Source organism: Fusarium graminearum, chromosome 1 (genome assembly GCF_000240135.3).
Source record: "Fusarium graminearum PH-1 chromosome 1, whole genome shotgun sequence".
NCBI classification, from domain to species: domain Eukaryota; kingdom Fungi; phylum Ascomycota; class Sordariomycetes; order Hypocreales; family Nectriaceae; genus Fusarium; species Fusarium graminearum.
The window spans coordinates 8,315,285-8,330,908 of NC_026474.1; the positions used below are offsets into that span (position 1 = coordinate 8,315,285).

Consider the following 15,624-nt stretch of genomic DNA (forward strand, 5'->3'; position numbering starts at 1 on the left):
TCAAGGGAACCGTTTATGAATCTGAAAGACTGAAAGTCCTACCCATTCTCCTCATCCTGCTTTCCATCACCCATCCATCTACTATTTGAACCATGGTATTTCCTTCTTTTAAGCCTCTCTCTTCATTCAGTTGTTGACACATCCCAGGCTCACGCACACGGAGGACATTGGGATCCTAATTCTATTGGCAATGTGAGTCTTTCTTGTCGACGTCTCTGTGATCAAGACTAACATGGTCAAGTACAATCAGACCTCGCCTCCTGTACATCATCAACCTCACGGAGGTGCATATACTCCTGGAAGCTCCGTTGTTGTATGTTTCCCTTACCAAACCTCTCTCCTCTCTAACGCCTTTGAAGTCCTACCAGAACCAGCCATACACTCATCCCTATCAACAAGCTGTGTCTCCGCCTACAAGCCCTCTATCAGCGCAGTCAACTGGTTACGTGACGTCCCCTCTCTCACATCATCCAAGTCAACAAAACACTATGCAGCAGTACCAACAGCCCATTGTTAGTATACGCCTCATCTTGATATGAATCCATCACTTACTAACCAACGCAGGCCTACAATGGTCAGCAAAGCGTCGTCTATCAACAACAGGGCTCGGGCAGTGGTCAGCAGGAAAGCCCAATGGTAAAGCTCTTCCGTGGATGTTTTTGTTTCTAGAGTCTTCGTTTTCTAAATTGAACATTTCTTAGCAGAACAAAAGTGCCACTGCCCCCGTGACTACCACGGCTCTCAACACCACGAGCAGCAACCAGATTGAGAAAGAAGTAAATAGCAATACCCTCCTTTTATCAGTGAATTGTCACTAACAGGAAGTTCTCTAGCGAGCGGAAAAGGAGTTCCCTGTCAAACTCAAAGGAAGCAAGCACTTCTTCGAGCCTCGCTCCATCTACCGTTGGCGCAACCCAGTTCTGTACCAGAAGCCTGGGTACAACTACACCAACAATGAAGTCAAGATAAGACATCGCGACTACGCTGGCCGTGTCGAATACAAGACTCGCTCGGATCGGTATCTCCATCCCAACGATGGTCATCTTCGCAACATGTACGTAGCATGCGTCGATGACATTTTCGAAGGACCCGGTACTTCCACTTGGAAGAGGACTTATGTCCGCAAGGTTGCGCCCCTCAAGGTGCGAATCGCGACGTGGATCATCGACTTTAGCTATGATCCGCAGAGCTGGGAGGATTGGGGTATCATGGTGTTGAGGACCTTTCCTGCGGCAATTGCCATGATGCTTGTTGTGAGTATATCTATTAATAAATACATGCACAGTAATACTGACGATATCAGTTCTGGGAAGGCAAGCCAAATGTCATCAGGCGGAAGCTCTACTATGCCCCCGTTCTCTATAAGTACCATGGCGATGCTAAAGTATGGAGCAACCTCTACGAGAACCGAAAGGGTCTCTCCCTCATGGCTCGCAACAATACCATCTATCGCATGCTGCGACCTCGCTATCTATGCTTCCTTCGAGAGGCCTTCAACGATGAGATCAGAGGCGTTGATGTCCGTAGCGTAGAGGAGTGGGAGAATAGCGATGGCCAAGATGTCAACCTTTCCTATTTGTTCGTCGCCTACTCCACAGAGCATTTCAGCCATAACTCCCAGGAGGACATGACGGCTCTTCATCACATTGCCGAGACTGCTTGTCGTGCAGCGAAGCTACCTGCGTACTGGATCGCTTGTAGTTGCATGCGCGATGAGAATGAACTCGAGTCTGATGTAAGTTTCTTCCCATTCTTGGGTACTGTTTCGCTTTACTGACTATGGTAGGTTTATCGTATCTCTGATGTTCTCCGTGGCTCAGACAGAATGGTCATCGCCGTTGGAAGAGGCAAAGGGTCCAGGGCCGGATCTTCAGGCAAAGCAAATACTGAGACCCTCCTCCGCGAATGGGGTAGCCGAATGTGGACATTCCCAGAGGTACTCCTCAGTCCAGGACGTACCATCTCAATTTACACCAGGGATGGCAACCTCCAGTCACCCATGGTGGTTGCCAAGAACCAGTTTGCTGCTCAAGTCTGGACATATATGGACTCTGATGTGGCTCGCCACCTTATTGACCACTACCTTGGCTCCATCAGCCTGAGTCGTCTTGAACAGGCTGTTCTCGCACTCAAGTGTCTGTACAGTCGCCATACAACCGAATATCTCGCAGGTGACCAGGCATATGCGCTCATGGGTCTCTTGAGACTTCGACCCCAGGTTGACAGAACCGACACTGCCTTCCAGGCTTTCTCTAGATTGTCTCTGGCAAATGACTCGGATCAACTGCTTGAGCGTTACATCTGCACCCTTCCCCTATCACTTGAACAGCCGTGGTATGACATGCAAGATGCATACGAGTCCTCCCTTTGGGACATCACACCCTACTGTCAAGTTGCCGGCATCTCTGATAACGACACCATTATCATCGACGGCGCATGGGGCATTTCTATCCGCTGGAAGGCATTTTATCCAGTGTACTGGTCTACAGGCCCATCGTGGAAGAGATGGTTCTCCGAACTCGCGGTCGAATGGAATGGAGGTTTCTTCATCGCTGCCGTCTCCCTCCTCGCTGCTGGTGCTCCTTTAGGTTCATATGGGGCATCCTATATCATCCCCGGTGTCCTGTTTCTCCTTCTGTTCCTGTACATCTGGATGATCACGCCAAACTTGGTCCGTGTTATCTACAGTGGCAAGTTTGCCGCCACTCAGGCTGAGATGTTTGGGTTTGAAGGCCACCTCAACGCCCCCACCATTGAGCGATCCATCTTTGGTGGCGCTTTTGGTCGCCTGGCTTGGTCCACGAGCGGAAGTCTTCTTAGTCGTAGCGTGATTAATGAGTTTGGTGAGCGTGTCGGAATTGATCCATGCAGAGATCCTGAGGTCAGGATGAAGGTTGAGCGAGCCAAGCAAGCTCGTCCGGGTGAGATGAGGGTAAGTAGTAGCTCTATTCTATACTTTATCTTTCTATTGGCTAACATTGCTAGATCTTCACCCTTGTTGACACATACAACATGGAAATGACCTTGTTCGAAGCCGTCAGGCCACCTGTCACTCTCATGTTCTGCGCTTCTGAAGGTGGAATGCAACGAGCCATTGGATGCTCGTATGAGTGGGAGACGCAAACCATGTATCGCGAGACGGTTCTTCGAATGCCCACGACTGCTTTGAACCGTATGGATCGTGTTCCCCGGTTCCGCATGGGCATTCAGAGACCACAACACCCATCCGCTCCGTACACTGGCGCTGTTTAATTCGGTTCACATTATTAATTCTTTGTATCTGTACTAGCGAGGCTTTATTTTATTTCCCCTCTTTTCTGCTATCTATGTGGTTACGTGTCAGAAAGGTCATAGTTTGTGTTTAATAATTGTTGACATGGAACTCTAACATATCTATTCGCATGACAACATTGATGGACGCGTGTATGTGAAAATCTTATTTGTTGAGTTCCATGATAACCAAAATTTTCTTCGGGTTTCTCTCTCAAGGACAATAAGGGTTTAATATTGAAAGACATAAGGGCAACTGTCTCGTTCTCTCTGTGACTTTCCCCTCCTATCCTTCCTCAGAGTTCCCCTGTCTAAGGAAAGCTCCCTGTGAACCAGGCAATCTCAGGAGATCTTTCGATTCTTCCATCCCAATCATTCATCTTTGAAACAACCTCATCATGGCGCCAGCTCCCAATGTCCCCGCCAAGCTTGAGGCCGTGACCTCGGCACCAACAATCGAGTTTCTCCAGCGACGAAACCAAGTCCTTCAGCGCCGCGAACAGGAACCATACGAATTTCTCCGAGTTATTGGCACACACGTCTTCTGTTTGGGTTTTGTGGTCTGCGTGGCTCTCGGGCCAGCATATTTCATATACCGCAAGAACAAAAAGAAGATGGTGCCGGCATCACAGCAGCAAGATGATGAGGATACAGGTATGGCTATGAGGATCCTCCAACTCTAGATAGGTAAGAAAATGCTAAGTATTCATTGCATCAGATTGAGGAAGAGGAAGAACAAGATTTCAAGTATAGTCGCGTTCGGATTTCGGTAAGAGCACTATATGGATTTGGCTTTTTTACTGCGTATCTATCTACATCATGCTGACGCTTTTATCTTTCCAGCTTGTATTCATGTGAGAAAGAACGAACTTTTCGATATCAAGGGTCGATATGTATTTGGTCGGCGTTTATTGGCAATTTTGGAACGCATGAATACAGGCGCATTACTCGGGGTTATACTTGCTGGTCAGAATATGAATATCTCAATAAATTCCGGTTCTTCATGAAACAGAACGTAATTCAAGTGGGTTATACCCTTCCCTCGTCCGATTCATCACAGAAGAAAGACATGCGCCGATGATGAGCCCATGACATGGCCTTTAAGCTATTCCCGCCCTGGGAACCAGTTTCTGATCAATTGTTATCGGGGAATTGAGGCATTATAGTGGGAGTTCAGCAGGCACTTTCACTATTAAAAGTTACTACGTCCAAAAGTCGCGCCAATGATGAACCCATGAGAATGAAGCTATCATGGCCTGCATGATAGGGTCACCCAAGGGTAGTTCGTGAACTACCCCATCACTCTGGGAACTGAGGTCTTAGCTCCTGCGTAAAGCTGATAAACCCACTTTTGTTTTTTTCTTTCTTTCTAAACTCGTGAATAAAAGAATTGCGCTAATGATGCATCCATGAGAATGAAGTTGTCCTTGTCTGCGAACAGAAGCACTTAGGGGTAGGCGCTGCATAGGGTGGGTGTTCTGGTAACAGCCCGTCGTATTGAAAGCTGAGGTATAGTAGCATTAGGTTCCTATTCTCTCTATGGGTTATAAATATCATTAATAAATTAAAACATGTATATAATTGTTGGAACCACAACATTCTGAATGCTTGAGAGCCTACTCCATCAATAAGACGAGGCATCCTTGTCGTGCACAGCTCTTATCGATAAGAGGCGGGGCAGCTGCCTTGAGCATCCAACATCAACTGGTGCACTATCGAACTATAACATTTCTGATTCTACATATTACATCCAACATCTTTGGTCGTCACAATGGAGGCATCAGCTCTCAAAGCATGGGGTACGCTCTTCGCTATCAGTACAAATGATAAAGGCTAACCAATGCGACAGAGTTGGACAATAATGTCCAGTTAGTTGACCCCAAACGCGACGCTCTCTACAACTTCGATGCAGACGCTCAAAAGGCCATCAATAAGGAACAACCGTGGAAGCAAGACCCCAGCCACTTCAAACATGTACGAATAAGCGCCACCGCCCTTATCAAAATGACCATGCACGCCCGCTCTGGTGGCAATCTCGAGGTCATGGGCTTGATGCAAGGCTACACTCAAGGTGATACATTCATCGTCACCGACGCATTCCGACTTCCCGTCGAGGGAACAGAGACTCGAGTCAATGCCCAGGACGAAGCGAACGAATACATCGTCGAATATCTCGACCTATGCCGAGCCCAAGGACGCCAGGAGAACGTCGTGGGCTGGTACCACAGTCACCCAGGTTACGGATGCTGGCTAAGCGGCATCGACGTGGACACTGAAGCTATGCAGCAGCAATTCCAGGATCCATTCCTTGCTGTCGTGATCGACCCCGACCGTACCATCAACTCCGGCAAGGTTGACATTGGCGCCTTCAGAACCTACCCAGCCGACTACAAGCCCAGCGGCGGCGTCACTTCGGACGGCTTTCAAGCAGTACCCCTCGCCAAGGCCGCAGAATTCGGTGCTCATGCAAGCCGATACTACAGTCTAGAAGTCTCTCACTTCAAGAGTTCGCTCGACTCCCACCTCCTAGAGCTACTCTGGCACAAGTACTGGGTACAGACACTTAGCCAGAACCCGCTCATCACGAACCGAGACTACGGCAACAAGCAGTTACTAGATTTGAGTTCCAAGATCAAGGAGGCGACGACAGGTATCACGCGAAACCGAGCTGGCCAGGGTATGATGATGGGAATGAGCACTAAGAGCTCCGACAAGGCAGTGGACAAGCTAGCTAAGGAAGCGAACCTGATTGCATCTAAAGAGCGATCAGGTCTTATTGCGAACCAAGTCAAGGCCAGCCTTTTCAACGACCTTGGGTCCAAGGCGAACCCTACGTCGGAATGAGGCATGATGGATTTATTGTGTTTATGGAAATGCATGTAGCATAACGAATTCGGCATAGATGGCGTTCAGAGGTCAATAAGCAATTCTTACTCTTTTAGACAACTTGCTCCGTCCATCCTATAGGGATTGTTGGGGCTTTTTATCAAGTGTCTGGCCGGAGATCAGGGCGAGGTGGGTCGAAACAGCAAGGCGCAGGATCGTCGACTTTATCAATAAGCGTAAAATTAACAACAGTGAGAATAAGGCGATGTTACTGTCACGGCGCCTTTTGGCATAGCTTGTGTAAACATATGGTCATGCTACACTTCTCGTCCTTTTTGATTAGCCAATGTCTTGGTATATGAACATGATGATTCAGGTCTATACATAGTGGCCTAGCAACCAGAGATACCCTAAAGCAACTTGGATGTGTTGTTAATGTTTAGGCACTTGACGGGCGCAGACATGAGTTAACATGCACAATGTATAGTTACCATCTTGTTCTTGTAGCGGGTGGAAGCTTGCTGGTTTCAAGTTACGTGCCCGTGCCCCCGTGCAGCCATCGGCAGTGTTACCGATGGGTAGCTCGCAAGACGGGGATGATGAGTCCATGGGGATCTAGACGCTACGCTTGTGCACATGAGCACGTTGTGTTGTGGCTCGAGATGCAGCTTGGCTGGGCAACGATCAGCCCAGCTAACCGAGCACGCGAGCACCGAGAGAAGGATTAAAGCGAAGAGAGATCATCTAGAATAATGCTCATTTCAATTTCAGAGTGTTCCAAATTGTATGGTCTCTTTTCTCTTTTTTGTAATGACTCGACCAGGAACAAGTGACAGTCCGCACTAGAATAAGAAGAAGAGACAGGTTCGTCTTTGTGTGGATGGAATCGTGAGAAGGGGTGTGTTGATGCGTTCAGTGGCTCAAAGCTAGTCCAGTACTGACGAGACACGGTCAAGACGTCACCCTCGGTTACAAAACTCATAACTCATTAGCCATCGACGTCTCAGTCTCAGATTGAGATTCAATCAGTCCTCTCACATGTTTATGTACTCGGGCATTGCCTTGACAGCACAGTCACATAGGAGTCGAACAAAGAGACAGGACGGGACTTCAAATATCTTATTATATTTGTATCTAACTAGAAGGCCATCCTCGACATATCTCGACACCATCTTTCTCAATAGAATTTCCTAATTCATGACATCCTGATGCCCATTTTGGAACCCACCCTAGACAGTGACAAGGACAAGGACAGGAAAAATGAAACTGACGTCGGTATTGCTTCTTTTTTGGTTGTCGAAAATATGACGTCATGGATCGCTCACTCTAATGTCAAGCTAGCAAGAGCTTTGACACGATCGATCAGCCCACGCGCGGCAGATTAATTGATGGACTTCCATCTTTTCCGCTCCCTGTATGATGTACAGCACAGCCCAGCACAGCACCAAGAGCACCTATAGAAAAATCAGGACAAACATCAGTTACGAGTCTACAAATGAGATCAAAACAAAGCCGTCGAATTGGGCCAGACCATTACGCGTCATTAGGCCAGGGAATTGAGCTATGACGATTTCTCTCATGAGCTCCCACCAGGAATCCATGATGGCTTGGTCTGGTCTAATATTTTCTTTAATTCAGTGGAGAGCTCTAGTCTTTAGTGCTGTCGACTCAGTAATTAGAGCTCCCGCCTTTCTGGGCGGTCTCCAATTTCATTCCAGCCAAGACCATGCTATCCTTGTTTTTTGTCAACTCAAAGAAGAGATTATCGGAGGCTCATCGGCAGTCCTTGCTTGGGTATAGCATCACATCACATCAGCTCTGCAAGGTAACGAGACTACTAGTATGTATCATGACGCACGTAGATCATTGTTTTCAATGCGCCGAAGCGAGAGCCCACTTTGGTAGATCCGGGATGAAGATATCGGGAATAAGTCAGAAATTAACCTCAAAGGATTGATTCAATGTCCATCATGTCAAAATCCCATTATCGTCGATTCACCAACAAACACAAAGATGTCAGGGTGAAAGGATGCACAGGGTCAGGTCAGACCTGTACCACTAATCAATCCTTGGCAGCGAAGCAGTGAAAGAAAAACTGCTTCCCTCTTCTCTGTTGACTGGTCTCACCTAGCTTTCATCCAGCGAACCAGCTAGACAGGGGGCCAGTGAGACAATGCTGCAACATTTGATGGGGTTTGCCTTGACAACCTGCTTTATATGGGCTCATTTTGACAGTGAATGAATGAATGCAACAGACAATATATCGACAGTGGCAGTGAACAAACTGTGGCTTATAGTTGTCAACGGCTTTCATTTCATTTCATATCATATACGATCCAGCCAGCCCTGATCGTCGCCAAGATATCATGACAACAAGGGATAGTGTAAACGCTGAGGCTTGACAGGGACGCCCGTCCTCAAGTTATCCCCCTGGCGCTATGAAACCATCTCTAATTGGGGATCAAAGTGCTTCATCGGGATGGAAAGATGTAGCCCTGATTATCTTTAGCTGTTGCCCTTGTCTGGACTAGCAGTATTTCTTCGTCCTTTTTTCCCGATCACGGTGATGGATGGGAGGATGGATCGCAGTACATAGCATGATGATCCGTCTGACCCCCTGTCAAGATTAGCAATATGCCCCTGCTAGCCGTAGTGTTCACTCCGGATCTATTGTCATAGCCAAGCAGGGGTGGCTGCCAGCAAACCCAGCACAAACAAATACTACTAGGTAGTGATTCAATGGATACCAGTGCCAATGCCAATGGATGCCAATGCCTCTCCCCCCCGGGAGCAGTCCATGTGCCCAGTGCGTTTGGGTGCCTTGATCATTGAAACCGATAGCTACTAACACATGTAGGAGGTAGCGTTGGCGCTGTGCTTGGCCTGTCGATGGCCCGATGACGTCCTTGATCACCGTCTCGCCCTTAGCAAACGTCAACGTCACTCCCTTTCCAACCACCAATTCTTGCCCGGATCCAGCCAGAAAAAAACGTGTAACTCAAGGTAATGGCAATGGAACCTTGGCTTGGCTAACCCCGTCCCCCCCCAATTGCATTGCATTGCATTACTTAATTGTTCCCTCCGTTCCTGCCTGTCACGGGAAGTCTCCTGAGCAAAAAGTATATCATATCCAGCCTCTCTCCTGCCTTACACCAGGTTCTCCCTCCCCGTCTCATTTCATCTCCCGTCCAATATCTAATAACAATACCCAACTGCTTTGTGATACCCATCCCCTAGGATACCAAACAACAAACAGCTTTTCCCTTTTTTCATCACCTACCTACGTTGTTACGAAACGCCACGTCTAAACAAGTCCTCTCATAATAACATCATCGGCTCTTGCATCGTCTCTCGTCTCATCTCACCTCTTCTTTTCTAGAGTCATCAGCTAAACGTCATACTTTTCGGTGGCATAACGACTTAATAACGAGATACCCCATACACCGTTGCCTATCATGTCTACCGGTGCAAACGTCAACAAACCTACTAACGTCCAGACCAAGGAAGCCGATGTCAACCGCAAGCTCCAGATTTACGGCATCATCTCTGCTTTCCAGAACGGCAAGGTTCCTTCAGTGAGTATTCCCATTCCAGCACGCTGGTAACCATCACAAGCTAACGCGTCATGCTTCCAGAACGATCAAATCGACATCGCCCTAAACAGTTTCCTCGCATCTCGCGCCCTCTCTGGTAACCACGAAAAGCTGTCCACTGAAGGTCAGCAGTTGGTCAAGGATGCCGCCAACGCTATCAAGCAAGCAAAGTACCTTCTGCTTTCCAAGAACGAGGGCAACTTGATCCAGGACTTCATCTACCAGACCACCCAGTTCGACCCCAAGAGTGTCAACACACCCAACGCTCCTGTCAGCAAGGATGCTGCCAAGCAGGACGGTGATCAGGCTCTTGAGGGTTTGAGGACCCTCGGCCAGCTCCTCATCACCAACGGCCAATTCCGAAAGCTTCTCTCTGATGCTACCGTTCTTTTCCGCGACATGGCCGGTGACGCCGCTACCAACGCTGCTGCCCGTGTTCGCCCCTCTCAGGAGCAGCTCCAGCAGCTCGACGAGCCCGCTCAGGATAATGTCTGGCATGAGGCCCCCGATTTCTCCAAGGAGAACTTCAAGAAACAGGCCAAGGGCATCTACAGTGGAAACCCCAAGCAGGATGCGAAGGACATTGCCGCCGCTGGAGTCAACTCTGCCGCTCCAGGACAGCAGCAACCTCTTCAGCAAGACCAGCAGGGCAACCTCCAGCCAAGCGAGCAAGAGATTCACAACCAGGGTGCCCACCCTCAGACCGCATCCGGCGCACCCACTGATGCCGCTCGCGACGCCGCTCGTCAGGCCGACCCCCAGGCTGGTAAGAGTGCTGCCAAGCAAGTTGCCGAGCAGAAACTCGACAACAAGGTCGACCCTGAGACCAAGGAGAACATTCTCCAGCGCAACGAAGAGTACCGCCGCAAGGCCCACGACTACTTCAACAAGAAGATGCCCCAGGAGCGCAAGGACCAGACTATCTGGCGCCTCAAGAAGATGATTCTTGAGTGCCAGCAGCACGAGGACTACTCCCAGGCTATTCAGACTCTTCTCCGCTTGGCTGAGACCTACAGCCGCCACGGCCGTACCGTTGGTCAGGGATCCACCGAGACTGCTAAGGGCGCCCGCGGTGGTTTCGGTGCCGCTGAGCGCGATCTCCGTACTATCATTGAGCGATTCGCCAACGGTACCTCAACTGAGGACCTCTGGGAAGCTATTGGCCAAATCTACCGTGATGCCGATAACGACCGTGAGCTCAAGGATTGGTTCAAGGCTATGGACTCTTACATCCGACGATGCCTCCTCCAGCAGGGCTACATCCTTGAGGACCAGTCCACTCGCGAGTGGGATCAGCTCTACGACCAGGGTCGCTACCTCCTCCGCAACAAGTACCGCGGCCACACCGACCGTATTGTTGACGAGATCAAGTTCCTTGCTGATCAGTTCGATCAAGATCCTCAGAACCACGCCTTTGCTGAGACTCTCACAAAGCTTTTCAAGGATCTCGGCAACGATCAGGATGGCAAGCCTGTCTTCAAGCCCCACCTGCTCAAGGACTTGAGGGATGTTATCATTCCCGCTGCTCTGGAGAACATTGCCTATATTCCCATTCCTCGAATCGAGTACACTGATTCTCAGTTCGATGCCATCATCGAGAACCTTGTCCTTGAGAGTGACAACTTTGCTCCCAACGTCCTCGAGGTTTCCAGCGAGCACTACTTCCGCTGGGGTCGCAAGAAGATTGCCAACAAGAACCACCAGACCATGGAGGTCAAGGTCGCTGGCATCCAGATGGACCTTCGCGACGTCAGCTTCCACATCAAGCGCAAGCAAGGCTTCCCCTCTCTCACCGACACTGGTGTTGCTGACATCGTCCTCCCCGGCGACGGCTTCTCCTTTAAGATGAAGGTCTCCACCGCTGAGAAGAAGGACCGTCAGAACTACTTCAAGGTTGAGAAGGTTGACGTTGACTTTGCCAAGATTCAGATCAAGGTCAAGAAGTCCAACCACAAGTTGCTCTTCTCTATTCTGAAGCCCATCATGCTCAAGGTCATTAGAGCTCCTCTGCAGAAGGCTGTTGAGAAGGCCATCAAGGACCAGTGCAACAAGCTTGACCAGCTTTGCTACCAAGTCAAGCAGGAGGCCGAGCGCGCCACTGCTGAGGCCAAGAACAACCCTGAGAACGCTCCCAACATCTACAACCGCTACTACACTGCGGCTCAGAAGCAATTCACGCAGAAGAAGCAGAAGGCCCAGGAGGTGGCTTCCGACAAGAAGGCCAACATTGCTATGACAAAGGAGGATAGCATCTTCCCCAACATCGACCTTCCCGGAGGCATCAGCACCAAGGCTACCGAGTACAAGGAGCTTGCCCGCAAGGGTGACAAGTGGGAGAGCCCTATCTTCCTCGTCGGTTCTGCTAAGAAGAGCACCGACATCCCTGCTGCTCCCAAGATCCAGCGCAAGGCTCACCCCGTATCCAACCTTGGTCCTAAGGAGACTAATGCTGATTATGACTTCTACCCTGCTGGCAACGGACACCAGCACACTGGTAACGGTGCCATGAACGGCAATGGCTACCACGTCGGTCACGGCGATGGCTTGAACGGCGGTGTTCACAGCAAGCACCTTCCTGGTAACGGAGTCAACAACGGCCAGGTCCCTATGGCTGGTCAGACCACGAACATTGTTTAGGATCCTTGTGACGAAGATGTCAACTAGGCACAGGAAAATAATTGCGGAGGATTGTTGATGTTTATACCCATGCTCATGCACTTGAGTTGTCTTTATTCTCTTTTGTTTTTGATACCACACTGGGAGCAACGACTGGCGGATAAAGCACAAGACTGTGCTTGGTTAAGAAAAACTACAGGTTTATTAATTAGTGAAATAACGGCCGTTTCTCCTTTGTTTGAGGGTATACACGATTATTTGATAGTTGAAATTGACCCCTTTACCTGATTACTATTGAGTGAACCTTGATCTGTGATTGATTGCTTGTCTATAGGTGTCATTGTTATACAGAGTGAGAGTGTAGCGATAGGTAATTAATTGTTGATAAGTACAGCAGTTGGTAGTTGGCTTAGAGTCGTTGTCTGTGGTTAGAAGTGGGGTTAGTACAAAAAAGGTTTAGTGACGTATTCAAAACGACGTCACCGTAGAAGGAAGAGGTTCCATGCATCTCTCGCCCTTGGCCCTTGACCTTTGGGGAAAGCCTTCATTCAACGTTGGATACTTACCAAGTTGGGTAGGTAAATGCAGCACGCGATACCTACCTAAATAATAACTGGCATTTACCTACCAAGACTTCTCATAGTCACTGCCAACACAAGTCATAACAAACATTCATTTTGTTATCATCGCCAAAACTCTTTTGTTTAGTCTTCTGGATTTCATTTTCTTCCTCTCTCTCTCTCTTATCTTTACTTTTCTCTATAATTCCTCTCATAAAACAGCGTACATCATGACGTCTGTAAATCTAGCACCCGAGCAGGTGCACGCTCTATTTGACATTCTCACACATTACGAGACATACACCGAAATTCAAGGCTTCAAGTCTCCAGAAGCCATCACAGGCTACGGCTATCCTTTTGCAAGAAAACTGGTTGAGCCACAGACTACACAGAGCGTTCCATCAAGTACGGGATGGAGAAGTTGGGCTGGAACTCCCTCAAACTCAAGACCTGGAACGCCCAAGTGTAAAGATGGAAAGGAAACGAAAGAGCCGGTCAGCAACGACAGCGACGATGACAACCAGCCCTCCACGGCGCCTATTCTCCAGGCAATGCTAAAGAGATTCATCCTAAAGCTTCCCGGCATCAAAGATCTGCCCCGAGAGTTTTGGTCGGTTCGAGTGCAGGGCTTGTTGACAAGACTCGGAGAAGCGGAGCTGTCCGAGAGCTACGACAAGGGTGCCGTGGGAACGAGAAAGGTGTTGGCCACGGGGTCAAGCGGTTTGCTTGAGATGGTTAGTCGAGGAGTTCTGGGCGGTGTCAAGCGAACGCATCCTCCAGACAAGTCTTTGGATAAGAAGGAGGGCAGCAAGGTTGAGTACGATCGCACCAAGGCGACAGATCTAGTCAAGGCTTGGGACGATGTTGTCGAGGGGCTGGTCTATGGAACTCTGGCAGATGAAATGTTTGATCATTTTAGCAAAACTCCCGATGTCGAGAGTCATTCGCCTGTCATCGGTGCTGCGGCAGAGTACGCCATCATCCAGTATGTTATGCCCTATCAGTTCCCTTCCTCTTTAGCTAACCAAATCACAGTCTTGCCACTTTCATACACCACATCTTCGTCCTCTCCCCTGAAGGGCGATATCTCCTCAAGCTGCTCGAGAACATCCACGGCCTCATCCCCTACAAGATGATCAAGCAGACGCTACGGATGGGCAATGCTGCTGGTATGATCAACGGCATGATGCGCCTACTCCTTGCTAAGCTGAGCGTTACCAGCGTCACTAACTGGATCGGCCTGACTGCCAACGCTGATGATGGCATGAACCTGTTACAACGAATTATTTCTCTGGTGTTGTCGTGGGACGCTGGAGAGTTCCGCAAGAGCGCGGATAAGGTCGAAAAAGCCAAGGACCGGCCCAGCGACGAGATGCTTGAGGCGATTCGTCAATACGTTGCTATGAGTCGTGATGAGCACAAAACTGTCAGAAATGCCAGCGAGGAGCACGCTCAGTCCATCATCACGGCTATTTTTAATGGATCTAACCCGGCACTGGCGACTCAACTCGATGATCAGAAGCACGCACAGTGCCTTGAATACTATTCTGCCCTTCTCTCGGTTCGCGACCGCGAGGGCATAACGACAGCCTTCTGTCGCCAGCCCCCCGATCTTTTCACTGCAACAATCAAGGATTTATTCGCGGCATATGAGCCCATGATCCGTACCGTGCATTCGCAAATAGATCTACGCGAGCATATGGAGTCGGCACAACTGTTCATTGACGAATTTATAAAGACCAGTAAGCCAAACGAGTCTGGCAGCCTGCCAACTGTCGATGACTATGTTGGTCTGTTCATGAGAAACCGAGAGCTCATGTACAGGTGGGTCCACGCATTTGCGAAATCATGCCCTGATGTCTGGAAGGAGATGAAGAATTGGACCCAAGATGCTGTTCTCAAGTTCCGTCAAGAGCGGAATCCTGTGAGCGTGACCAAAGGTGAAGATTCGGACAAGACGAACAATGGTACGGCAAACATGAGTGTCATGGATGAAAAGCTCAACAAGCTCTTCCAGTCTATCCCTGAGAAGTCTCAGAAGGATGTACTCAACGCTTTGGATAACCATGCCGCATACCTTGCGCAGGTCGAAGCTCTTTCCCTCTGCCGTCTCCAACGTCTCATCGACTCTGACGACTCGGAACCTGGTAACATGTCAGGTCCAGGCATGTATCTTTCACGCTGGCAGAGTCTTCTCGAGGCCACGCCCATCACACCGGCCACACCCAAGGGACCAGTCCGTCACGGAAAGGACGTCAAGAATGCCATCACCATGGGCAAGATTGGTGTCGAAGGCACGGAAGAGGGGAGGGAGCAAACGCTCAAGGCGGCAAAGGAGGAGGCTGAGGAAGGGCCCGAAGCACCTAATGTGGACGTTGTCGTCGGAGCAATGGCGGACGGATTTCGGAAGATATTGCAAGAGACTTGAAGTAATGTGAAATGATATAAATATTTGAAGAAGGGTTCAAGGACTGGATAGAGGCAATAAAGGATACGGTTACAGTGGGGTATGAGCATAAAGAGTTGATAGCGAATGTTCTCCAAATTAAGATAGTGTCTGATAGCAAACCCGTTGATACATGTCAACCCCTGGTATCTGTTGTACACATGGCCTTTTTCCTAGCCTAGAGCTCTCCGGGATATCATCCTACTTTGTCCCTTGGAGTTGCCGATTCCGACTTCATGACATGGTGAGTTGGCATTGGCCATCCAAAAACGTGAAGCTTCACGGGCTTTTCGCAACATCCCATCCACATCAC

At 49.3% G+C, this 15,624-nt stretch overlaps 5 protein-coding genes across 5 annotated transcripts; all 5 read left to right on the forward strand.

The window, feature by feature from the left end:
• Positions 1 to 232: 232 nt before the first annotated feature.
• On the forward strand, positions 233 to 3,252 carry FGSG_02583 (uncharacterized protein; the record flags this gene model as incomplete). Its single annotated transcript, XM_011320221.1, has 8 exons — positions 233 to 313; positions 360 to 512; positions 565 to 636; positions 702 to 776; positions 834 to 1,253; positions 1,304 to 1,735; positions 1,787 to 2,932; positions 2,986 to 3,252. The coding sequence occupies 8 exons, from the start codon at positions 233 to 235 to the stop codon at positions 3,250 to 3,252; spliced, it is 2,646 nt and encodes an 881-aa protein (XP_011318523.1).
• Positions 3,253 to 3,668: 416 nt separating this feature from the next.
• On the forward strand, positions 3,669 to 4,277 carry FGSG_12161 (uncharacterized protein; the record flags this gene model as incomplete). Its single annotated transcript, XM_011320222.1, has 2 exons — positions 3,669 to 3,924; positions 4,114 to 4,277. The coding sequence occupies 2 exons, from the start codon at positions 3,669 to 3,671 to the stop codon at positions 4,275 to 4,277; spliced, it is 420 nt and encodes a 139-aa protein (XP_011318524.1).
• Positions 4,278 to 5,041: 764 nt separating this feature from the next.
• FGSG_02584 (COP9 signalosome complex subunit 5) lies at positions 5,042 to 6,114 on the forward strand (the record flags this gene model as incomplete). The annotated part of the gene is made up of 2 exons (XM_011320223.1): positions 5,042 to 5,069; positions 5,120 to 6,114. The coding sequence occupies 2 exons, from the start codon at positions 5,042 to 5,044 to the stop codon at positions 6,112 to 6,114; spliced, it is 1,023 nt and encodes a 340-aa protein (XP_011318525.1).
• Positions 6,115 to 9,294: 3,180 nt separating this feature from the next.
• FGSG_02585 (uncharacterized protein) lies at positions 9,295 to 12,620 on the forward strand. Its single transcript, XM_011320224.1, has 2 exons — positions 9,295 to 9,671; positions 9,732 to 12,620. Exons 1-2 carry the CDS (start codon positions 9,552 to 9,554, stop codon positions 12,324 to 12,326), a joined length of 2,715 nt encoding a protein of 904 aa, XP_011318526.1. The 5' UTR covers positions 9,295 to 9,551; the 3' UTR covers positions 12,327 to 12,620.
• A 475-nt stretch (positions 12,621 to 13,095) lies between these two features.
• FGSG_02586 (uncharacterized protein) lies at positions 13,096 to 15,293 on the forward strand (the record flags this gene model as incomplete). The annotated part of the gene is made up of 2 exons (XM_011320225.1): positions 13,096 to 13,850; positions 13,901 to 15,293. The coding sequence occupies 2 exons, from the start codon at positions 13,096 to 13,098 to the stop codon at positions 15,291 to 15,293; spliced, it is 2,148 nt and encodes a 715-aa protein (XP_011318527.1).
• Between the last annotated feature and the right edge of the window lie 331 nt (positions 15,294 to 15,624).

Coding starts and splice junctions, on each gene's coding strand:
- FGSG_02585 (XM_011320224.1), top strand. CDS start 9,552: ATGTCTACCGGTGCAAACGTCAACAAACCTACTAACGTCCAGACCAAG. Junction 9,672..9,731: donor AGAACGGCAAGGTTCCTTCA/GTGAGTATTCCC, acceptor TCATGCTTCCAG/AACGATCAAATCGACATCGC.